We start from the raw sequence: 23,604 nt of genomic DNA on the forward strand, positions 1-23,604 counted from the left end.
AATTGGAGGATTAACTGCCACCAGTCCACGTGGATCGATGGTCTTTGCAGGATGGCCTGTGTTTGCCCACTTTTGGCTGCCATCTACTGGACTGTACGAGGTACTGCAGCTCAAAGGCTAAAATGTCTGTATCTTGCAATGCTAATAAAAACAAATATTCGTGGATCCAATTCGTGATTCGTTTCCGCTCCAAAAAATGTAGTGGGTTCTCTCGGCCCCCACGCTTCACGCTTACACCAAGTTTTGTAAAAGTTGGGCCGATTTGTTTTTTTTTCTGTAATCCTGCTGACAAACAAACAAATAAACCTCCTCGGAGGCAATCAGCACAAACTGCTTGGTTTCAATGTTTTAATATACTTCAGCATATCAGCCGACTCAGTTTGGCAACAGAGAAAAATCGATGCTGCTAACAACAGAAACCCGAAAAAAGAAAAAACCCAGAAACAAAAACCGTCCCATCAGATTTCAGTTCACACGATGGAGCAGTAGAAGCTTTTACAGTCAACTGTGTCCTGGAAATATTCACGACATGAAATAACTTAAAACACAACTGTGTGTCTTGCATGGCAGCAAAATCAGAGCCTCATTTACAAATTCAGTTTTTAAATTGCTGGATAAATATTATCCAAATATTCTGTTTCTATCGTTCATACTTCAGCCCAACATCTCTGACCTATTTATAAATGAGGCTCTCAGGTGGCCACTGAAGACACACCAGAGAGTCTCAGAGGCTTTTGAAATTAAAAAGGCCCACGGTAACATTTCAGGAGTGCTTAATGGGTTAAAAATTTAAAAATAAAAAGTGCAAGATTCCTTAGAAATGAGTGGAGACATGAAGAGAGAAATACGAGGACGCTTTTGTTCAGTTATTATTAACCGAGAATTTGAAATGCTTGCGGTTGCTGGATGCAGCACGCTGATGCAGTGATTTGACACATTATTCGCACGAGATAAGAAAATAAAAGCAAAAACAAACAATCACAAGAGCATCTACTTATTTGAGATCCATAGGATTTCTAAAACTTTCACAACCCACAAAGTCTCACGTTGTCGTGCTGAAGTCTCGACAGAAAGCGTCATTACGTACAGAAACATTTTGGGGCTCTCGGGGAAAAAAAAAGAGACAAAAAAAATCCAGACTGAGATCAGGAAATACTGCAAAGCAAAAAAAAAAAACACAAACCGACTTCCTACGTGATGTCTGAGCACGAGTTACTGTATGAAAACAAACAAACAAAAAGGGGGTCTCTGTGTCGGAGGTGGAAGAACGGCACCGAGAACTGAAACGAGAGCAGAACGTCCCACATCGACTTTCTTCAGCCGCTGCAGACGTCCGTCGTTGTTGTTGTTAAGTTCAGATTTAAATAAAAATCAAAGACTGCATCCAAACTGAGGCACTGAGGAAGACTTCTTCTTGAATCTGCCCCCCCCCACAAAAACGCCCCCCCCCATCCGACAGAAATGGCACGACTCCCCCCCCCGTGTGTTTGTAACGTCCTCCGCTCTAGTTGTACTGGAACTTGAAGTGGAAGCTGCCGCCGGAATCGAAGGGGTTGAAGTGGAAGGGCCAGCCCTGCTGCCCCCCCCCTCCGCCGCCCTGCTGGTTCTCCGGGTCCAGCGGATCTTCGCCGGCGTCAAACTTCTGCCTCATTTCTGGTGAGACAGCGGCAGGAAGCATGGAGGGGACACGTTTACAGAAAAATGAAAAGCTTAAATTATGGATTTAACATGAGACAACAAATAAACAAGTTCACCAATATTATTATTGTTATTGTTATTATTATTATTATTATTGTTATTATTATACTTTGTACAAATACAACTGCTTTCTATTTGACCTCTTTCATGATCATTTCTTTTATGGTTTTACAGCAGTATTACACAGAACCTGCGTATTCGTGTTCACTAACATTTGGTTTTATTTAAGAGTTGTAAACGTCACTTTATGCTTCTGTTTTTTGTATTAATTAAAATATAAACATAGGGAGGCTGTCGCTCAGTTGGTAGAGTGGGTTGCACACTAATCGGAAGGTTGGTGGTTCAATCCCAGCTCCTCCTGTCCACATGCCTAAGTGTCCTTGAGCAAGACACTGAACCCTAAAATCGGTGTGTTGTAAGTCGCTTTGGATAAAAGCGTCAGCTAAATGTAATGTAAACACAAACTGGTGACATTTAAAGGTCCTGATAGTGGATTTGTTATTAAAGGGAAGCTGTTTTCTTCTGTTTCCTACTTTATGCTACATTAAATCTTCGTATTTAACACACAGAAAAGGATAAATATTGAAAAGGATATATTTTCTGATTCTTTATAATCTGCCATTAGTCGGGGTGGAAAATCACGATAGAATTTTTCTAATAAAATACGAGTTTTCTGTGTTCATCTCACTTCAGTCATGACGGCGTGAGACGGTGAATCAGACAGAATGACCAACAGTCATAAAAACCCGACCTGACTTTATTCATATCATAAAATATTAATACCATGAATTAATACAATATTATGAGATATTTTCTTGATCCTTTTTTGTAACCTTTAGATTTTTTAGTATTTTCACTAATATTGAGTTGTAGATAGATAAACAGCCTGCGTGACTTTTCCTCCGATCTCCTGCTGATCCGTTTTGCTCGGTGAGACTCTGACCTGGGTCGATGAGGACCTCTTTAGCCGACGCGATGTCGATAAACTTCTTCTCCGCCTCCTTCTTCTCGGACTCGGACTGGAAGTTGTCGGGGTGCCACTGCTGCGCCAGCTTCCTGTACGCCTTGATGATCTCCTGCTTGTTGGCGTTCCTGGAGGATTAAAAAAAAAAAAAAAAAAAGGGGTTCCTGAGAGTTAATGGGTGTTTTGAAAAGAGATTTTTATTTTTATTTTTGGAAGTTAAAAACTGGTTGTAGAGACACAGATACCTGTTGACACCGAGGATCTTATAGTAGTCCCTCTTACGGGAGAGTTTGAGCAGCTTATGAGCTCGTTCCAGCCCTTCTCTGATGTCGTTGCTGTCGCCGTCGAACTCCCTCGCCTCCTGGTAGTCCTCCACGGCTGCTCCAACAAGGGAGACACCAGTTTCAAGAAATAGCACATATTTACTTCAAGATTCTTTTTTAACAGTAAAATCACAAACTTTCAGTTATAAAGTTGTCGGTAACTCGGTAGTCTTTGGATTGAACGAGTGCTATTTTATTTTATTTTGAAAGGGTAATATAGTTCCTGAATGAACGGCTGCTTCCTGTTAAATGAGTCTCTTACAAAAAGGCCTCATGATCGTAACAAAGGAGGAAAACGGTGAAGTTCCTCGTCGCTAAGAGAGACGAGTCCGTCACCTTTCTCGTATTCCTGGTTGAGGATGAAGGCCTCCGCCCGGTTTCGGAGCACGTTAGCGTTGCGCGGATCTCTCTGGTGGGCCTCCGAACACACGTCGATCGCCTCGGCTGGCAACTTGATCTACGACCGACAAGAAGCAGAAGATGTTTTAGGAGAAAGATGAAGTCTGAACTGTAGCTCTGAAACTATGAAGGAGTATTCAGGCTTTTTTTCATTTTGCTCTCGAGGAAAAAGTTGAAATGTTCATAACAAAATCAAAATGTTGAGAACGAAATTGAACGACAAAATTTTTTATGTCGAGTATAAAATCGAAATGTCAAAAATAAAGTTGAAACGTTGAGAATAAAATCACATTTCGACGCATTCAACACCACAACACAGGTTCCTTTGCTTCTCCACATTTAGACTTTATTCTTGAATTACAATATCAACTTTATTCATGACGTATTAAAACAGCTGACCGTAAACATGACGTGTTTTCTCACCTTCACCAGACAGAAGCAGATGTTCTCCTTCGCCAGGTTGGTGTAGAACAGGACGTCAGGCTCCGCCTTCATCACCGACTCGTACTTATCGATGGCTTCTTCATATCTGACGGGAGACAGGAAGTCAGTCGGGTCATGAAATCAGCCGAGTGTGTGTTTTTAAATGTACAACGTGGGCCTTAATTCATCAAACTACCAGCGCAGATTCAACTCACAAGCAGCTGCAGATTTATATCCTACAAACTCCTAAAGGTTGATGTTTTGATGCATATTGTAAGGAACTCGTATCTGCAGGGAGGGAAGGGAAGTCCAACACATGCACCGACCTCTCGTCCTGAATGAGCTCCTCTGCAGAGTCCAGCTGCCTGCTGAGCTTCTTCACCTGCTTGTAGTGGCTGAAACACTCTTTGTCGTCCTGGTCGAGCTTCAGACACTCTCTGACGTGACTGCAATGAGACATAGAGAGAAAAAAAAAAAAGAGAAGGGAAATCAGCTTCATTTGCATGCTGAGAAACATCCGGTGCAGTTTGTTTCTTCTTCTCACCTGAGAGACTCGCGGTGCTGCCCGAGGCTGTAGTGCAGCATGCTGAGCTTCAGGAAGGCGGCGCGGTTGTCGTTGCGGAGCCGCGTGGTCGGCGTCAGGTCCTGGATGGCTTTCTGAGGATCCCCCATCCGGATGAAACACTCGGCACGAAGCTCCCGCGACTCCGGATCCCAGGGAGAGATCTGAGAGGGAGGCCGGAAACTTCATAAACCAAACACACGGATTCTTCTCGGCTGAAGATCCTGATTCTCTGAACTCACCGAAGTGTTTTCACATAAAATAGAATTATTGGGATGAATTTTATGTTTAGATTCATTAAAAAAAATTCAGAAGTTGGATTGAATCAACTCTCATGTTATCAAGTGTTTTACATTAAAAACAGATATATAGGAATATAAAATGTATTTTGTGAAAGGAATACAAAATAAATAAATAAAAAAAAAAGATGTGAGATCTGTGTCCAGTTATAAATTGTGCTTTTTGTTTATGTGCTGAAGTAAAACAAAGGCTAGGGGTTAATTAAAGCTTAAATTAAGACGTCCCTACTTTATAAGACTCTAATTTAAAACAACATCTTCATCCTATGTCGCCGTGACGACACGTACCTCGACGACTCTCTCCAGCACGCCGACGGTGGTGCTGTAGTCTCCCTGGTGGTACGCGGCGTTGGCCTCCTCCTGCAGCTCCTCCAGCTCGTTGGCTCTCATCAGCTGCTCGTTGGCTTCTTCATGGTCCGGAGAGCGCTGCAGCTGAAACACGACAGATCTCCCCTTCAGGTGACATGTAATCACACACACACACACACACACACACACACACACACACACACACACACACAGAAACAACATGAGCACATTGCTGAACCTACCACAGCTTCAAAGTCCTCCCGGGCCTCCTGAGTGTTGCCCTGCTTCAGCAGGATGTTCCCTCTCTGCAAGCGGGCCTGAAGAGATGTGATGAAGAGGAGGAGACCAAAGGAGACAATGATGATACGACGAGCACAAAATGATCACAAATAATAAACAAATATCGTAAAGACTGCAGATCTTTTGGGTGGCGAGCGATGGTGGAAACGTACAGCCAGGAAGTCGGGTTTGAGCTGGATGGCTCTGGTCAGATCTGGCAGGGCGGATTTGGACTTCCCCATCGCCAGAAACACGGCAGCTCGCTTGTAGTAGGTCAAGTAGTTCTTCGAATCTCCCTCTGGAAAAAAAATAAAGGTCAACAACAGTTCAAACTTTAAAAAAAACAACAAAAATTCACTTATTTTCTTTTTTGCTCGTAAAATACATAATTTTGCAGCAAACATGGGAGAAAAGAAACGTTATTAGTGTGTGTGTGTGTGTGTGTGTGTGTAACCTTACCCACAGCAGAGTGGTAGTGTGACAAGGCTTCAGCCAGCTGACCAGCGGCCAGAAGTTTGCGCCCCATCTCCAGGTGGTGTTCGATCTCCACGTGAGTCGCCCCTAAAACACCTGAAACATAAAACCGAGCTTCAGCCAGGAAACTTATCTTTTGACTTTCAAGAGCATAAAACAAGTATTTTTAAGATGTACACTCAGACATCAGAAATTAGGGGTGTTTTCTATATTTTTATTTTGTATTTATATACATATATAAAAATAAATAAATGTATAAATATATATATATATAAAATATTAAAAAAAAATATATATAAAATAAATAAATAAAGGTTCCCAATAAGATTGGTATAATTTTTTTCACATGATAATGGCAATATTCTAATTTATAATAATAAGAATAATAAACTTTATTTGTAGAAAACCTTTCATACAAGAAATTCAGCTAAAAAAAAAAATGACATGCAGTGTTTCACATAAAAACAGATATAAAGGAACATTTAAAAATATAGAAAAGAAATGAGATGCATAAGAAACAGACAGAAACGATGAAAATAGAGTTAAAGAATAAAATAAAGCAACATGCATTTGTTAATATAATGCGTGCCGTGCTGTGATGTTGCATAAACAGCTGTTGTAAAGCTGTAATATTTGACTTTTGCAGGCTGAATTACTTCTAATATCAATCAGCCATCATGTGGACCTTCATAGTTTGGGGGAAAGTTTTCGCAGTTACACCGCAATCAACCAGCCGGAACCGTCTCGAAGCGGCTTGTGTTTGTTTTTTAAAAGGCTTGTTTACTGATTATTGATTTGGAGGATGTCCTACCGTCCAGCTGGATGTCCAGGAGGACACACAGCAGGGACAGGGAGCACAGCAGCCCGCTGAGTCCCGTCCGCCGACACGAATCCATCTCCGGACGCGCTCTCACACTCCGACACCGGAACCGGCGAACTTAGCGGCTCTGCGTCCACGTCGAGCGAAGAACAACCCGGTTTGTGTCATTGAAGTTGTGATATATTCCTCCTCCTCCTCTTCCTCCTCTTCCTCCTCTCTCGTCAGACCGCAGAAACCGCGACGACGGAATATTTACGGTCCCAGCTGGACAGTATTCCGTGTGGAAATTCGTCACTTCACTGATAGGTTCCGCTCCCCCCCCAAAAAAAACAAACAAACAACTAACAGTAACAACAGACAATAACTGGACTTTACTCGAAGTTCGAAGAAGTTCTCTGAACCTGAAGATGGAGGAGCCGAACAGCTGACGGGCTGGAGCACTTTGTAAACGAAACCTTTCCGCTCGCTGTCGTCGCACCCCTTTCCGACGTGCCCTACATTTCTCTGATTGGTCCACACGGCGCACATCCGGGTCCGTGTAGAAACGTGGGCTGCTCTCATTGGACAGACTATTTTAACACCGACGACACGCCCATATTACCGCTGCGCGAGCCTGGCCGCCGTCACTCATAACCGAGCGTCGCCGCGGGGGGTCCCGTGGTTCCCATAGTGATAATACCGCCATGCAATGTACACATTAAAAAAATAAATAAAAATAACTTCTGAGTTAAAGTAAAATATCTGAGACTGTGGACACAAAAAGGGTTTTTTCCTCTCAGATTATGTTCACAAATTCGTTCAAAGTCTGTTTTAAATGTGTCTCAATAAAATAAACACTCTAAAAGGTGTAGTTTGGTCTTTAAGGTTGTTGTTATCGTTTTATTTTTTTATGTAAAATATTGCACACTAAACTCCACGTTTTTAGAGTGGCCCTTTTGTTGTGGTAAATAAACTTGTTTGTAAAAAAAAATAAAAAAAGATTACGATCGCAACTTTTTTTTTTGGAGTACAGGAAGTGAAACTGAAAGGTTTCAGAATAAAACATTTTTTATTTGGTGAAGTCGTAAAAAAATAAAACAAATAAAAGACAAAAAAATAGCGTCACAGACAACCTGTCGTCCACTGCTTCTCTCAGGTTCCTACAAATCTGTACAAAACAAAAACAACACGCAAAAATACCTGAATCATCCCACCTTTGACCTTCCTCATCCAATGATTGAAATCCTTTGAAAATGAATGACTGTAAATGTATTCCAGCGACATCATCTGTGAAATATAAATAGAATCGAGTTTTTTTGTTTGTGCGGTGACGTGAGTGATGAATAGTTGTACATATTTATTTTTTTTTACAATATAATCATTTTATAATTCAATATTATAATTTTGTTTTTACAAGATACACACTTGGTTTTCTGTACAGTGCGGTGCTGCTGAGTCACTTCCATCAGTGAACATCTGATGTGTCGTCACTCAGTGATGGAAAAAAAACTAACAAATACAAAGCTCCCCAAAAAATGCAAATGACATGTTTAGTTATACGTCAACAACAACAACAACAAAAGTTCCGTCCCCGTGTCAAACGTAAGCGTTTCGTCCGTAAGTGCTGGCGGCGGCGCTTCGGGCCGGTGCGGCTCCAGAATAAACCGTTGCTCTGCCTTGATACGGCAAAGGACTGAAAAACAAGACGGTCAGACAGAAACATGAATGAGTCTTCAGATCATCAGTGATGAAAACATCTCACGGGACATTTGGACTTGTTGCAGCAGGTTACAACCTCGTAGTGTTTGTGCTTTTCCCACGATGACAAATCAAAATATTATTCGTGAAAAGGGCCTTTTTCTATGATCCCATTTAAACTGAATTCTTGTGATGTTTGCTGCAAGTCTTTGTGGTTTTCAGCACTCTTTCGATCCGTCCACTGGGGGCCGCCAAACGCAGACTTTCTTTTTTAGACCCTCCAGTGACTTTAACCGGTCCGAGGCCTCCTCAGGCTCGGCATCAAATCCTTCCAGTAACACGCTTCTTTATGACCTCATTCATCCGATAATCCTCGTATTGCTTCAAGCATTATCTTCAAAAGAAGCTCACAGGTTTCACCTCCTGTATATCGGGGCGTCTGGAGCGCCGTGCGATTAATGCAAAGCACCGATTCTTAAAATGAATTGCAGTTAACAAACAGCAAATCTGTCCAATTTTTTCAGCTCTGTACTGAAGTGACGCTGAGATTAATCGCATGTCTGGAAACCCTGTTCGCATTAAGGTCCAATCAGATCGTCTGAAGGGACGAACCAATCAGGGACCGACGGGCGATGATGTTGAAATAGTTCCAACGCCTCGACAACATAACATACGTCACATGTTGGTGAACGCCGATTGGTTAAAAGCCGCTCCGATAGTTTCAAAATGAACCGGAAGTCGTGACGCGGCGTGCTCGGACCTGTTTACATTCACACGGTGCATTCAGGGTCTTCATGATTATTCAGACAGAAAAACATTAAAATCGTTTTGCGTGAACTCACTATTTTTCCTCCGTGCCCAGTTTGCAGGAGCAGGTGAGACAGGCTCCTCCGGCGATGGCGAGCACGGCCGAGCACCAGCCGATGTAAAGTCCTTCTCCGATTTCGTACCTGCGACACACGAGCAGAGTTTCAGTCGGACGAACGCCGCAGTTCAAAAACCTCGTTCGCTCGCCGCGAAGCAGCGGCTCACCTTATCCCCGGGTATAAAGGGTCAAAGAAGTCCTGCGTGATGTTGAAGGCGTACCAGGACACGGAGACCATCGTGCACAAACCTGTCGATGGAAAAAAGAACCAACAGATAATCAGAGAAAGCAGCGAGGGAGCCGGCAGATACTGAAAACAAGAGTCCAAAGTCAAGCAGGAAGCTAAAGAGAACGTTATAGAGGCCGAATGTCAACGAACAGAACATCACGATCCTGATTTAGTAACCTGGATTTAAAGGCTGGTGCATTAAAACGTCTTTACTTTGGACTGTATCTCAATGATTTACCTGAAACACACTTCATGACGTGTTTCGAAAACCTTTTTGTGTGTTTTTTTGTTACCTTGAAGTATAAAAAGGACTCCGGCTGTGCCTGCGATCCTCCCTTTCAGGACGTAGTTTTCTCCCCCGGCTTTGGAGCACTGGACTCCCATCAGGGCCGCCACCAGTCCAAAGGTGCCCAACACCAGGGCGGTGATCATCAGGGCACGGGACGCCTGGATGTAACCTGGATACCAACAGAAACACTCAACTCAACAGCTTTTCATGCGTTTTTTTTAAGAACAGGAGACGAGGCCAAGAAATGACAGTTCAGAGCGTCCAAGGACCTTTAACGCTTTTAAATCGTCCTTTAAACATGAATACTTTACACATTATAAAAACTTTTTCAAGATAAAATGATCTAAAGTTGGTATTTTGTGGCCTTAAACGTGACAACAAATCTGTTAAATTGTAAAATAAAAGCTACTTTATTGCCATTAAAGAAGATTTTTTTTTTTTTTTTTGTGGACGTACCGCTCAAAGCGAGCAGCGAAGGGAAGTCCCTGCAGTTGTGCACGCCGGTTGAATCTGTGGCGCAGGACATCCACAGGTTCTCGTAGATGGTGGAGGTGGTGATGACGTTGCCGTCCACGGTGGAGGTCCTCCAGTACCGGTTGGGCAGCGCCACCCCCGCCATCACCCAGCCGATGAACCCCAAAATCAAAGCCACTACTTCCACAATCGGATCCATGACCCCTCCTCGGCCCAGCAGTCAGCCAAAAGCAAAAAGTACGTCCAGATCTCGAGGTTTTATTTTGTTCTATTTTTTTTTGTATTTTCTTTTTTTAAAATACAATAAAAAACTGAATGAAGTGATGGAAGTCAGAACATGTGATTTCCTCGGTGAGTCTGAGAAGTGTGCAGCGTCTCGTCTCCCACGGTGAGATGTGTCCAGCTCAACAGATATGTATAATGATTTATATGAGCCGCTGTCTCTCCTCCCCTGCACACACACACACACACACACACACACACACACACACACACACACACACACACACACACACACACACACACACACACACACACATACACACACACACACGCACACACTTTTCTTTTTTTGTATTTTACACCCCTGAAACTTGAACAGGTGTTTATTGGCTCTCTCTCTCTCTCAGAGTCCAAAGGTCACATGCAGCTGTGAATTTCTGTTGTTTTTTGTTTAATACACATATTTAAGGAATTTCACACTTTCAAAAACACATCTCAAGAGTGTGATCACAATAAGGACGAACTGGATGAAAAATCAAGGATTACCATCTATTTTATAAACTTTTTTTTCAAGGTTTTTTTGTGATGGTTCTTTCTCATAAATGCAGATTTTTGTGTCCGTATAACTCAAGTTTTCATACCAAAGTGGCATTAAAGACATTTTTAAAACTACATTGCAAACTGCAGTTTTATTGTTTTGGTTTGAATGTGTCAAGGCCAGAAGACACAATGAGCGTCACACCCATCCACTTGGAGAGATTTCCACACCGAGCGGTCTAAAGGTTTCCAGTTCATCGAGTAGTTTCTGTGTTTGTGTGTCCTCATTAGTTTAAATCCTGATAGCCGTCGGCGCTGAGAAATCCAACACGGAGATCAACGCACTGATAATTCTCAGATAAATCCTGACCTGCATTTCTCTGGAGATCAACAAAGATCGTAAAATGTGATCAGAATGAAGATTTAGAAAAAGGTGACACTGATTACGCAACAGATGTTTTTTTTTTTTAAATAATAGGCTGCGATCTTGAAATGCTGAGTCTTTTTCAAACCGTGGAACTAATTTCCCTTCAGAAAAGGGTTTTCTGGAAATAAACTTTTATAAATTAAGAGTTTATCAATCAGGCTGCCGATGTACGATCATAAGAAATGTTTCATCTCAGTCTGAGAGGTGATTATCTGGCGGAAAATTGATTTAGAAGTTGAGTTAGTTGTGATTTTTCTTTCTTCTTCTCAAAGATGATCTGATTTAAATTTTTTAGTGGGCAAAGGTCAAAGGTCACTGAATTCACAAAGCACATAAACTCAAGAATTAATTCGCTGATCATGACAAAAAAAAACTATTTTCAGGTGAATTTAAAAAACACTAATGCCACTAAGATATTTAAACGTATGCTGAGTGAGTTTTATCTTTAAAAAAAATGAATTACCGTAACAGGCACAATCTAAATAACTTATTTAAAATGTAATTACAGAGAGAAGTGTGGTTTGATTAAATGTTAAAATGCCTTACAATATCGTCAAGTGTTTCAAATAAAGTGTCCGATTATTCCTGACAGGATTTACAGGATCTCAGTTTTGTCATGTTTACAAATATTAATGGGATATGTTCATTTATTACTTTGAGCTACAAGCCTCCTTTAAGCATTTGTCCTGACGTAAACGTCTCGTTTTATGAGCGAGCCCGTTTTTACAGCTCAGTCGGCCGCTGATAACTTTGTGTCATTAAATGTAAATGTCACACGAACCGCAAAACTTTATGTGACACAACCGAGAAGAAGCCGACAACTTTCCAGCTTTCCAGGGATAAATCATTAAAGGCGGGTGAGGTGAGCGAGTGATGATTTGACGCAACATGGAAGTCTGCAGAGATCAATGCTGCACGCGTCCACTAGTTTATTTAGAAAAAGGAGTTTCAGGAACTCGGGGAAAACTTTTATGAAATGGGAACATTTCTCGTTTAATTACGTGGACAACTTTCTGACGACGAACTTTGCATCTGGTGGACCGTTGTGTCCCACTTTAGTCCAAAATGTCCTTCCATCCCACTTTGATAAGTCAGTTTTTATTCACTTCATTTCTCTAGATTTTGCACCAGCTGCCAATTTGTTTTTATTTTCATTCATTTCCTTAATGAATTTTCAAAAAGAATTTTAACTGAATTTGCCTAAAAAAAAAAATTTGAAACAAGAGATCCAATTGAATCAAACTTGATTCAATTGGATCTCTTGTTATAAAACACATTTTTTTTTTTAGGCAATTCTAGTAAAAAAACAAAAAAACAAGAAAAGGTAAAAATTCTGTGAAACAAATATATGAAAATAAGCTGGTACAACATCTGGTGTAATAAAGTGAATAACTTATCAAAGTGGGATGGAAGGAAATAATTGACACCAGAAATGTGACTGCTAACAACACTATAACAAAACCAAACAAAGATTTACTGTCAGTGTTTCCACCTGCAACCGTACGAGGCCGGAGACGGGAAACGTGCGTTCTCCAATAACCTTAAATGGCGGCGATGATGACATGAAAACGGGGCGTAACTCCACCAACACGCCGCTTGTGTTCTGCATCTTCGTGGTGATTACACATTGATATCCTGCAGCCGTGTCACAGCGGTGAACATTGGCCCGAGCAGCTCGAACCCACTGAAGCCGATCTGAATTACACCAACTTTGATGAATCATTGACGCTGAAGAGGGTTAAAAAAAGAAAAAAAAAAGAATCTGTGTGGGAAGAGTCTGAGGAACAAACCAAGCTTTCATTATCTTTCTATTCTGTGTGGATATTTGTTCCAGTTTTTCTCCCCTGAGGTCCGTTTCTCTCTTTCACACCACAGAATGTTTTTCCCTCTTGTGGAGTTTCGGTCGTGCCGGCCGGGTTAATCAGTAACATCCCACGAGGTCGATAACACCCGCACACACCCGATGGCCTTCCTGTCGTAAAACCATGCCGCCGTCTTCCATCTCCAGATATGAGGACGAGTGACGGCGGGCGAACGAGAACAGGCGTCGGTTTTCTTACAAACAAGTACAGATCGAACTTTGTGATAAATACTCGAACAATGAGACGACGATCGCGATGCAAAACTCTCATACGGCGTCCAAAACTCCCACTGGGTCGATAAATGATTAACATGAGTGGTAATAAATATAATAAATCAGTGGGGTGATATTCTGGACTTTGCTCGGTCAATAAAAGAGTCTTGGACTCGATCACCTGCAGCTTCACATAAATGGAAATGTAGTTTCCTGGTTGCTGCTCTTTCACAACAGTCCTGCTGTTACTCATGAGGTCCGTTTCTATGCAGATGAAACGCTTCTCTGAAACAACTCTTCTTCCTCTTAAACCATGTCGAGATCATCTCGTGTTGAATTATGAATGTAAACACGACAAAACGTCTTTTATGGCTGAAATTTATACACTTGATAGATTTAAAACTGAAGCTGTTAAATCTTAAAAATACAAAAGGGAAGTTGGTCAGCTTGTCCTACTTTTGAACCTCATGGAGCAACAGACAAAAAAGATCCAAGTTCAGGATAAAAAATAAATTAATTAATAAGACAATTAATAAACAAACAAATTAGTGATGTGAAATGTTTTTAAAGTCGAGTTTAACGTGATGAAATGTTGTCAGGTCCAATATTGTTTTGAGAATAAGGAGCTTTTTGCAGTTTCCTCCTCAATGTTACTTTTATTGCTACAAAAAAGTATTTCTGTCAATCAAGAACAATCAAAACAACTGTCGGAATCAAATAAAAATAGTTTAAAATGATACAGGTTTAAAATAAAAGTTCAACTTTTTTTTTTTTAATGAAATATTTGTTATTTATTCGTGAAGATATTTGTTTAATTGTGATTTATAGAATGAAGATGCATCCGTGTGCTCTGCAATAATTTCCTGAGAACGCAAAATCTTCTATTACTTCAAAATTGTTTTATTGAACAAGATGGAAAACACAAATACAGCACAGGTAAGAAGTTAGGAAATTCATTCAAATCATTTTTAGACAACAAAAAAATGGATTAATGTCAAATGAGTGCAACACATTCCTTAAAAGTCGTATTCAGAACAAACTGCATGTCCAAAACCAGCGTAAACATCTGCTCGTTTCCAACAGCCACGACATCACCAGCGAATGACTCCGGCCCTCCTTTACATTACAAGCCAGACTTTAAACTGCACCATCAGCACTTTCTGGAACAATCCAAGAATGATGAAACAACTGCTTACAGAACCACAACGGCACTTTCAGAAAGAATATGTTTTTCCAAAATGTAAATTCAGCTCAGTAACATCAGCATATTCAGAAATTACGTGACAAAAAACTGCACCCTGACTCTTTTATAATGTCTGGAATGAGAAGGTGTCATGCTATAGAGTGTAAATAGAGCAACGTTAGATGATTTTCAACCCTGTTAAAGTATGAAAACAAGTCATTTACTGGCATTATTAAAATCTTTGAATGCGTCGCAGACCATATTCAGCTTCAAACCACAATTATACATCCTTCAAGCGTTCCTGCAAACGTTTTCATTTTGTATTTTTTTAAAGCAGGTCAGTGTGTCAGTTCAGCAACATGAAGACTCGCCGTCTCACAGCCGAGTTAGGATTTGGCAGCTCCCTTTGACACGGCCAGGCCGATGAGGCCGGCTAACCCGGCTACGCCGAGGCTGATCCCCCCGACGATCGCCATGCCAACCAAGCCGTCTGCATAACAACAGGTGAGGGTTTCAGGACGTCCGTTTAAAAATCACATAAACTGACTTTTTAATGGATTACAAATGGTACTCATCCAGAATGTGACGGGGTTATTATTTCTCACCTTTCTTTAAAGCCTTGACGATGAGCTTCTCCAGCTCCAGAGCCTGTTTGTTCCCCGGCTCGTTCTTCAGAAGAGTTCGGATGTACTTCAGAGCTTTTTCATACTCCTGCAAAAAAAAAAAAAAAGAGGGAAATCTAAAATAATCTGAAGGGTTACTGAAAACAAAAACACAATGTTCTTTTAAAGGGAAGTAATTTACAGGAATATGTACGACTCCATGTAAAAATGATAACTAGAAAAACAGACACATTTTATTTCATATTTATTCATGTAAAACCTAAAAAAATAAATCATATTTGTCATTAACACTGTGTTGAAGGAAACCGTAGCGTTCCTGTCATCAATACTGAATTTAAAATATTCATTAAATCCTACGAGCTGCAGAGAAGCGTCGGAGATCATTTTGACCTCCAGAACCTTAAAGGTCCGATTCACTAGCTCTCAAGGTCAACCGGGGCAGAGAGGAGAACCACGCTATTGTACAAGAATGCCGGTTTCAGACACAAATGAGTAACTCTGCTGACCAGGCGTTTTTCTAGCAACGTCTGTGGTGATGCATCAGCAGAATTGGACCAATCAGAGAGCCCCGTGTGCGACATTGCGTCAGGAGGAGCGAGGAGTCCAGGCAAAAAGTAAAAGCTGTCTGACACACAAATAGAGTTTCTGTTCGATAGAAGTGGGCATTTTCCTGAAAGACTGAGAGACAGACTCACCTTCAGTCTGTAGTTGGCCACCGCCAGGTAGAACAAAAAGTCCCGGGAGTCGTCCTTTGATGATTTCTGAACAAGTTCTGCAAGAAAAAAAAAATATATATATATTGATGAAAGCTGGAAAAATACGGTACATGGACCCTCCTGATGCAAACAGAGCTGCCACGACACTCGTCTAACTCGCTCAGTAAAACCTTTTAAACTCCCCAAAACATCTGTAAAGATATATGTATAACTTTATAATGTATTACAGCTATAATACTTATACTGTATATGATGGCTGATATGTTGAGAGATTTTACATAGATGCAATTTCACTTTCAGTTTGTCCGCCGTCACGTTTATATTTTAGCGGTAAAATACATCAAAATTCTTTAAAAAACTAATTTTATGATGATACTCATGAAAACTGTTTAACAGGTTTTTAAACATGAATATCAGCCTCAAAAAAACTAATAAATCTGTTCTGCTCTAATTATACATGAAGTATTATAGTTTCAGTATTATAATAACATTATGGAGTATAGTTTCAGTATTATAATATTACATATGAAGTATTATCGTATCAGTACTATATTACCTATGAAGTATTATAGTATCAGTATTATAATATTACATATGGAGTATTATAGTATCAGTATTATAATATTACATATGAAGTATTATAGTATCAGTACTATAATAACATTATGAAGTATTATAGTATCAGTACTATAATAACATGACACATGAAGTATTATACACGATATAATTATAATAATATAATAACATGACATATGAAGTATTATACATGATATAATAATAATAATAATATAATAACATGACATGTGAAGTATTATACATGATATTATAATAATAATAATATAATAACATGACATGTGAAGTATTATACATGACATAATAATAATAAAATAACATTAATAATAATAACATGACATGAAGTATTATACATGATATAATAATAACATTAATAATAATAACAACATGACATGAAGTATTATACATGATATAATAATAACATTAATAATAATAACAACATGACATGAAGTATTATACATGATATAATAATAATAATAATAATAATAATAATAATAATAATAATAATAACTCACCCTCCAGGAGAGCGATTCCCTTCTTGATGTCCTCCGAGTATTTGCTCCTGATCAAACACCAGGCATATTCAAACTTGGTTTCCTTGGAAACGGCTCCCTTCACCAACTCATTGTTGTATTTCTTCTCAAATTTCTGCCATAAATAAAGTGTTGAAGTGTCAGAGGGCTGAACGTGTGTTGACCTGATGGTAAACAGTTAGCTTTAGTTAGCATTAGCTGGCTACGTGACGCGACTTCAGTCCGCGTCGACACGTCATATTTCACCGACTATGTCAACGTTTACCGGGTTAACGGACGCAAACGGGAAGTCGGTGAAAGTCCCTCGTGTGATAATGTTTGTTTTACGAGAGGAAAAGAGGTTAAATGAGGTGAAAACTTACCAAGAGGTCCTCGGGAGCGACCACATCACTCAATACAGCCTCCATGTTTCCGGAAACTGAACTCTAGCCGCGCCCTCTTTAAATCACATGACTCGAGAGTTGGTGACGTCACCCTTGGATTTCTCTAGTAAAACCATTGTTGCGTCATAACAATAATTATAATAATAAAAAGAAGCATTAACCACATGTTGAAAAACTTTTTATTTCTGGGAAATTCGACACCAAATATGAAGTTTTATTTGCGAGAAAAAAAAAAAAAAAAACCAGGTTAAAGGATGAGGAAAGTTGTAGAAATTCAGTTTTAGTTCACAGGTTTTTTTTGCCTTCTTACTGTCAGATCAATGAAACTAATATTAATGGAAGCTCGCCGCTGAGGCTTCATCAGTTCTTTGCGAGGTGTGCCGGGGAAAAGGCTAAAGGCAGCAGCTCTCTGAGGCTCGTTTCTGAGTAAGATCCATCTGGCTTGGTCAAGTAAACAATCCAGTCTGGTCCAAACTGGGGAGAGAGGAAGAGAGGAAGAGATGATGAGAGGAAGAGAGGAAGAGATGATGAGAGGAAGAGAGGAAGATGATGAGATGATGAGATGATGAGAGGAAGAGATGATGAGATGATGAGATGATGAGAGGAAGAGATGAAGAGATGATGAGAGGAAGAGATGATGAGATGATGAGAGGAAGAGATGAAGAGATGATGAGAGGAAGAGATGATGAGATGATGAGAGGAAGAGATGATGAGAGGAAGAGATGATGAGATGATGAGATGATGAGAGGAAGAGATGAAGAGATGATGAGAGGAAGAGATGATGAGATGATGAGAGGAAGAGATGAAGAGATGATGAGAGGAAGAGATGATGAGAGGAAGAGATGAAGAGATGATGAGAGGAAGAGATGATGAGAGGAAGAGATGATGAGAGGAAGAGATGATGAGATGATGAGATGATGAGAGGAAGAGATGAAGAGATGATGAGAGGAAGAGATGATGAGATGATGAGAGGAAGAGATGATGAGATGATGAGAGGAAGAGATGATGAGAGGAAGAGATGATGAGATGATGAGATGATGAGAGGAAGAGATGAAGAGATGATGAGAGGAAGAGATGATGAGATGATGAGAGGAAGAGATGATGAGAGGAAGAGATGATGAGATGATGAGAGGAAGAGATGATGAGAGGAAGAGATGATGAGATGATGAGATGATGAGAGGAAGAGATGAAGAGATGATGAGAGGAAGAGATGAAGAGATGATGAGATGATGAGCAGTGGATGAGACGATGTCAACATGCAGGGAAGACAACGAGTCATGATGGCAAACATCTTCCTTTTTATTGAGCCAATTCTGTCTGTAATTCAGTTTTAAAGATATTTTTTTTTTGTGTAACATTTAGAAAACTGTCTTGATATTTTTTTTTGTGTTGTTTCAAGATCCAAAAAAATGTAAGAAATTATTTTTAAACAATCCGATTCATAGTATGTGAATTTGAAAAATGATAATGTCACGTGCATATTTTATTTTATTTATTTTAATTCAATCATTGGCAGAATTAAGACGATGAACTGAAAATATTTTTGCAGGGAATCATAAACCAATCACGCGACAATGAATGTTTCTGCTGGTCATACAAGACGTCTCACCTCCATGAGAACCTGCCGGCACGCTCCGCACGGTCCGACAAACTGGTCTTTGGTATCGCTGCACAGAGGAGAGGAGAGGATGAACGCACAGCGACACGCCACTCCACCACACTCTGAACATGTCACCGTGTTACTGAGCGCGTTACCACGTCACAGCGATGGCGGTGAACCGCCGGTGTCCTTCCACGACGGCTCTCTGGACGGCCGTCCGCTCGGCGCACACCGTCAGACCGAAGGAGGCGTTCTCCACGTTGCAGCCTGGAAACACACAAACACACACAGCGGACTCAGGACTCAGTTCACAGGAGTCGCATCAAGCTTGCACAGTTGTACACTAGGTTTTATTCGTGTTTTATATTCCCCTTAATTCTCTTCTTGGCGAGCAACTTTGTAATCTCAATTCAGAAAAAGTTTCATATGAATAAAGTTCAGCTGAAGTATCAAAAGTAAAAAAAAACAAAAAACATTGCGCATTAGAATTGATCCTGTGAGTGTCACATTATTGAGACATTAGTTAATTAAAATTATATTAGTTATGCATTGACATGATTTTAGTCGTGAAGCCAAGGTAAAGGAACTTAAGGTAAGATAAGATAAGATAAGATAAACTTTATAGCTTTAACAACAGCAGTATGAGAACAGATCCACAGTATGAGTAACTACTGTATAAAAAATGTGCAAAACGAATAAAAGATATGATTTCTGGGTCGTATATAAAGTATATAGTAACTGTGAAGTGTGTAAAGACAAAAATAGACACTCAAAAATTGTAATTAAAAAAAAAAAGGCAAAAATTACACAACTTCTTGAAGTGTGTTATATTTTTGAATGAAAATATAACCTGCAGCGTGAGTAATAGGTTTCTGTTTAAGTTCATGTCGTAAAATGTAAATTTTTCTCTGAACTTAAACTGAAATATAAAGTTGAGTGAAAGGAAAGTTCCTCGGAATTATATTTAAGTACTTGTACTTGAGTACTCGTTACTTTTCTGCGCATTGGTTCTGGTTCTGGTTCTTTCTGCTGGTAGGAAGAGAGAAGTCACCTGTTGGTGGTTTACCTGTGATTATAGCGCCATCTGCTGTTAATATGGCGGCACCAACGGGGAACCGGCTGTACGGACAGTATGCCATGTCGCGAGCCTGCAGGCACTTTGACACGAGCTCTTTCACCTGGTCTGCACACAACAGAAAGGACCAGGAGCAAATCAAAATCACGTATTCACCATGACGTGTATTTATACGAGGAGAGGAGGACTTGCCTGCCATTGTAGAGGAAGACTGTCCGCAGGTGGTCAGTTCACCAGCTGGACCGTCATGTGACCCACCAGGTGACCCACAGCTCTCGGACCGCTCCAGCATTGATTGGGACACGAGCTGGCTTCATTCAGCTGCTGCACGTGCATTGTTTACCTCCACGTCATTGGCTGGTTGGACGCAGCATCATGGGACAGTCTGACGTAGTCCCGTCCACATGGGAGTCGACTGTTGTCCTGGTTTCTCGCGAGATCAAATTGAATGAGAACAACTGCACAGGTTAAAATAAACAATTTAAACTTTATAAATCTAATTGAAGGGACGACATTTTGTGTCATACTTTGAGAAACCGTCTGCACTGTAATGTAAACAACACGTTCCAATAAATATTCTTACTTTAATCAACATCTTTAATTAAATATAGGAAATATTCAATTAAATTTTACACAAAATTAACAGATAATACAAATAATAGATAAAATAACAAACATAAATTCTACATAAAGTCTTACAGATTTGCACAACTTGTTCCCGAGGCGATAAAGTCATTAAAGCTACATTAAATAACCAATTTATCAAATATGTTTCACTTATAGAAAGAAAAAACGCGAATATCACAGGTGTAGATTCCATGTGAAAACCTTCCCATCTATTTTACTCATGTTATCATATGTTGCACAATTTGTGTATTAATCTGAAGTTGGAAAATGCCTACAAATGTACCATTTAATAGAGGATAGGTAGGAAGCAGGTAGAGAGACACAATCTTACAGTAAAATAAAGCCATAACGTAACCTCACGCATTAGAAATCATCAAGAATCCTCAGACGTGCCCATAAAAGTCTGTGTTTGTCCGCGCAGGACGCATCGTCACAAAACACAGGAGTCTTTTGCAGAGTCCGGCCAGGAGGACTCCGATCCCGAACGTGTCGTACACGGCGTTCCAGAAGGCGAACATGTACAAGGTCTTGTTGCAGTAGAGACCATCAGCAGCTGAGGGGTCGTAGTTCGGCTGGTAGACCGAGAAGACCCACACATCACCTGGAGGTCGAGGGGAGGGCACAGAAACAGATAGATGTGCAAAACGTACTAAATTAAATGTACTTCTTTCTCTTCTCTGGTGTTTTTTTGTCCTTTACCTGCCAGAATCCACATGAAGGGAAACAGGCCGATTAAACCCAGCAGGCAGCCTGCGAAGCCGCTGGCCAGCTGCCGTCGCTGAGCTGGGTCGCTCTCACAGGGCAGCGTCACAAATGGTAGCACGATCAGGGGTATCAGACCCAGCCCCAACAGGTAGATGGGGATGTTGGGCTGCTGAGGGCAGTCCTGGAAATACACAAAACCTGCAGACACTTGGTGGCTCAACAAAGTTGTTTTTAGAACTTTATTGAACAAGATATGAATTCGTATTATTTCATACAGGAAAGTATCAATGTGGAACTAATAGGAGAGTAGAATAACAAATAACAAAAGGAAAAAATAAATACATAAATATAGATGGATTTGAATACATACTTGGTGCAAAAATATCATGGGAGAAAAAGACACATAAATAAAAATAGCATTTTATTCCTCTTTTGTTACTTAATCAGTTTGAGAGTCTTTAACGTCATCTTTAAATTCACCCAAAAAGTTGGGAGATTTTTGACATTCTACATGTTTGGAAAAACAAAGCAGTGAGACATCATGTTGAAGAAAAGAGCATCTATACTCACCAAAGAGGACTCGTGACGTAGAGAGGACGACCCACAAGACAACGACTGCAACTACAAGATGTAAAAGAAATGTTGTTTCACTTGTAATGTGATATTGATTGTACACTTTTAAGACATCAATATAACACTTTTCATATTTGTAACGTCCTAAAAACTTCATTTTTTAATTTCTCAATTAAATTCAATTTAAAGTGTAGAAGCATCTTGCAACATGATCCCTAAACACTTTACATGTACAATATTAAAGAAAAAGTTCTGCATAAAATTGTTGTCACTTTAGATAAAATAAAATAGAATTAATTAAATAAAACTCTTAAAGAAGCCACCAAACTAACACATGCTACTATATGAAAATGATCAAACCAATAAACACAAATATTATGAGACCATCTCATCTTTTTACCCTCATGGAGGTTGTCATTTTCAGGTTGGTTTTTTTACATTGTTTACAACTTTATAGGCATTTCAAAACTATAAAAAAAAAACCCTCACTTGGTATTCTCTGGGGTCTCTGTGATGGTGGTTTCACTTGAAGCGTCCACACGGTGCCAACGGTAATCGTCACAGATTGGCCTGTAGAGGGAGCTAAAGAGCATGAACCCGTTTGTTGTCTTCATGTTTTCATATCTGAACACAAAGTGAAACTGAAGGCGAAACTTTCTGCTGGAATTAAAAAGTTGGTCGGTAAATGTCAATCTAAGTTTGGATGGTTTTATTTCAACTTTTTTTTTTTTTTTAAATAATCGCAGGTGTAAAAAACATCATTCACCAAACAGATCACATTCAGGCTAAATCATTCTCAAATAAGATAAAAAGTTGAAGTAATAGTAATAAAGTAATAGTTTCCTTCTCATACGACTTAAAGCACCTGACATCATCTTGGTGTAATCTGACAGTAAAATACATTTTAAAGAAATTATTCAAAAGCCCACTTACCTGCCATTGTTTCTGATCGTCCTCCTCCCCCTGAAAGCTTTGACTAATGACCAGCACAGAGTTTTTACAGGAACTCAGTGGAATCAGATGTTTGTTATTTTAAGGTTGACATCAAACCTGACGAGCCCGTTTGAGAAGGATGGCTTTCAAATGGGCGGCATGTCGTACCACCTGAAACAGAGAAAGGAAAAGTAAAATATATATTATTTTTTTAACTTAATCTCAAATAAAATAATATTGGATGGATGGATGGATGGATGATGGATGGATGGATGGATGGATGGATGGATGGATGATGGATGGATGGATGGATGGATGGATGGATGGATGGATGGATGGATGGATGATGGATGGATGGATGGATGGATGGATGGATGGATGGATGGATGGATGGATGGATGATGGATGGATGGATGGATGGATGGATGGATGGATGATGGATGGGTGGATGGATGGATGGATGGATGGATGATGGATGGATGGATGGATGATGGATGGATGGATGGATGGATGGATGGATGGATGGATGGATGGATGGATGGATGGATGATGGATGGATGGATGGATGGATGGATGGATGGATGGATGGATGGATGGATGATGGATGGATGGATGGATGGATGGATGGATGGATGGATGGATGGATGGATGGATGGAAGTAAATCCAGATAAAAATGTGAGTAACTTCTTTCTGAACTGTAAAAAGAATAAAAGCTTTAAGAGCAGAAGAAGAAAT

General features: G+C 40.0%; 5 protein-coding genes across 6 annotated transcripts; all 5 read right to left on the minus strand.

Moving 5' to 3' along the window:
* Positions 1-1,473: 1,473 nt before the first annotated feature.
* dnajc3b (DnaJ (Hsp40) homolog, subfamily C, member 3b) lies at positions 1,474-7,037 on the minus strand. The gene is made up of 12 exons (XM_069169879.1): positions 6,542-7,037; positions 5,716-5,826; positions 5,430-5,554; positions 5,220-5,294; positions 4,957-5,100; positions 4,352-4,533; positions 4,134-4,253; positions 3,808-3,913; positions 3,322-3,442; positions 2,908-3,040; positions 2,642-2,790; positions 1,474-1,653 (listed from the first exon to the last, which is right to left on the minus strand). The coding sequence occupies exons 1-12, from the start codon at positions 6,624-6,626 to the stop codon at positions 1,505-1,507; spliced, it is 1,500 nt and encodes a 499-aa protein (XP_069025980.1). The 5' UTR covers positions 6,627-7,037; the 3' UTR covers positions 1,474-1,504.
* A 542-nt stretch (positions 7,038-7,579) lies between these two features.
* On the minus strand, positions 7,580-10,364 carry cldn15a (claudin 15a). Its single transcript, XM_069169851.1, has 5 exons — positions 10,067-10,364; positions 9,615-9,779; positions 9,260-9,341; positions 9,070-9,177; positions 7,580-8,222 (listed from the first exon to the last, which is right to left on the minus strand). The coding sequence occupies exons 1-5, from the start codon at positions 10,281-10,283 to the stop codon at positions 8,126-8,128; spliced, it is 669 nt and encodes a 222-aa protein (XP_069025952.1). The 5' UTR covers positions 10,284-10,364; the 3' UTR covers positions 7,580-8,125.
* Positions 10,365-14,223: 3,859 nt separating this feature from the next.
* Positions 14,224-17,409, minus strand: fis1 (fission, mitochondrial 1). The gene is made up of 5 exons (XM_069169923.1): positions 17,335-17,409; positions 16,955-17,087; positions 15,846-15,922; positions 15,133-15,238; positions 14,224-15,017 (listed from the first exon to the last, which is right to left on the minus strand). Exons 1-5 carry the CDS (start codon positions 17,377-17,379, stop codon positions 14,914-14,916), a joined length of 465 nt encoding a protein of 154 aa, XP_069026024.1. The 5' UTR covers positions 17,380-17,409; the 3' UTR covers positions 14,224-14,913.
* A 111-nt stretch (positions 17,410-17,520) lies between these two features.
* Positions 17,521-20,563, minus strand: LOC138210604 (cytidine deaminase). The gene is made up of 5 exons (XM_069169855.1): positions 20,223-20,563; positions 20,022-20,138; positions 19,111-19,222; positions 18,965-19,022; positions 17,521-17,829 (listed from the first exon to the last, which is right to left on the minus strand). Exons 1-5 carry the CDS (start codon positions 20,320-20,322, stop codon positions 17,716-17,718), a joined length of 501 nt encoding a protein of 166 aa, XP_069025956.1. The 5' UTR covers positions 20,323-20,563; the 3' UTR covers positions 17,521-17,715.
* A 139-nt stretch (positions 20,564-20,702) lies between these two features.
* On the minus strand, positions 20,703-22,949 carry LOC138210603 (transmembrane protein 272-like). 2 transcript variants are annotated; one of them, XM_069169854.1, is made up of 5 exons: positions 22,869-22,949; positions 22,425-22,505; positions 21,933-21,983; positions 21,357-21,560; positions 20,703-21,258 (listed from the first exon to the last, which is right to left on the minus strand). In XM_069169854.1, the coding sequence occupies exons 1-5, from the start codon at positions 22,873-22,875 to the stop codon at positions 21,041-21,043; spliced, it is 561 nt and encodes a 186-aa protein (XP_069025955.1). In that variant the 5' UTR covers positions 22,876-22,949; the 3' UTR covers positions 20,703-21,040. The 2 variants fall into 2 exon arrangements, with proteins under 2 accessions (XP_069025955.1, XP_069025953.1); XM_069169852.1 differs by having other exon boundaries at positions 22,425-22,517.
* Positions 22,950-23,604: the final 655 nt, after the last annotated feature.

Source organism: Embiotoca jacksoni, unplaced genomic scaffold (assembly GCF_022577435.1).
Source record: "Embiotoca jacksoni isolate LCO1_2020_lvr unplaced genomic scaffold, fEmbJac1.0.p SCAF_47, whole genome shotgun sequence".
In the NCBI taxonomy this organism is placed as follows: Eukaryota; Metazoa; Chordata; class Actinopteri; family Embiotocidae; genus Embiotoca; species Embiotoca jacksoni.

Excerpts from the sequence above, each read along its gene's own strand:
- LOC138210604 (XM_069169855.1), bottom strand. The coding sequence starts at position 20,322 with ATGCTGGAGCGGTCCGAGAGCTGTGGGTCACCTGGTGGGTCACATGAC. Across the intron at positions 19,223-20,021 it reads AGATGGCGCTATAATCACAG|GCTGCAACGTGGAGAACGCC; the intron begins GTAAACCACCAA and ends GTGTGTTTCCAG. Across the intron at positions 17,830-18,964 it reads GCCGGCAGGTTCTCATGGAG|TTTGGACCAGACTGGATTGT; the intron begins GTGAGACGTCTT and ends CTCTCTCCCCAG.
- dnajc3b (XM_069169879.1), bottom strand. The coding sequence starts at position 6,626 with ATGGATTCGTGTCGGCGGACGGGACTCAGCGGGCTGCTGTGCTCCCTG. Across the intron at positions 5,101-5,219 it reads GGGAGGACTTTGAAGCTGTG|CTGCAGCGCTCTCCGGACCA; the intron begins GTAGGTTCAGCA and ends GTCGTGTTTCAG. Across the intron at positions 1,654-2,641 it reads AGAGGTCCTCATCGACCCAG|AAATGAGGCAGAAGTTTGAC; the intron begins GTCAGAGTCTCA and ends CTGTCTCACCAG.
- cldn15a (XM_069169851.1), bottom strand. The coding sequence starts at position 10,283 with ATGGATCCGATTGTGGAAGTAGTGGCTTTGATTTTGGGGTTCATCGGC. Across the intron at positions 9,780-10,066 it reads TTCGCTGCTCGCTTTGAGCG|GTTACATCCAGGCGTCCCGT; the intron begins GTACGTCCACAA and ends GTTGGTATCCAG. Across the intron at positions 8,223-9,069 it reads CTGGGCACGGAGGAAAAATA|TCCTTTGCCGTATCAAGGCA; the intron begins GTGAGTTCACGC and ends CTTGTTTTTCAG.
- LOC138210603 (XM_069169852.1), bottom strand. Across the intron at positions 21,561-21,932 it reads TACGTCACGAGTCCTCTTTG|GTTTTGTGTATTTCCAGGAC; the intron begins GTGAGTATAGAT and ends AAGTGTCTGCAG. Across the intron at positions 21,259-21,356 it reads CTTCATGTGGATTCTGGCAG|GTGATGTGTGGGTCTTCTCG; the intron begins GTAAAGGACAAA and ends CTCGACCTCCAG.
- fis1 (XM_069169923.1), bottom strand. The coding sequence starts at position 17,379 with ATGGAGGCTGTATTGAGTGATGTGGTCGCTCCCGAGGACCTCTTG. Across the intron at positions 15,923-16,954 it reads GGGAATCGCTCTCCTGGAGG|AACTTGTTCAGAAATCATCA; the intron begins GTGAGTTATTAT and ends TTTTTCTTGCAG. Across the intron at positions 15,239-15,845 it reads TGGCCAACTACAGACTGAAG|GAGTATGAAAAAGCTCTGAA; the intron begins GTGAGTCTGTCT and ends TTTTTTTTGCAG.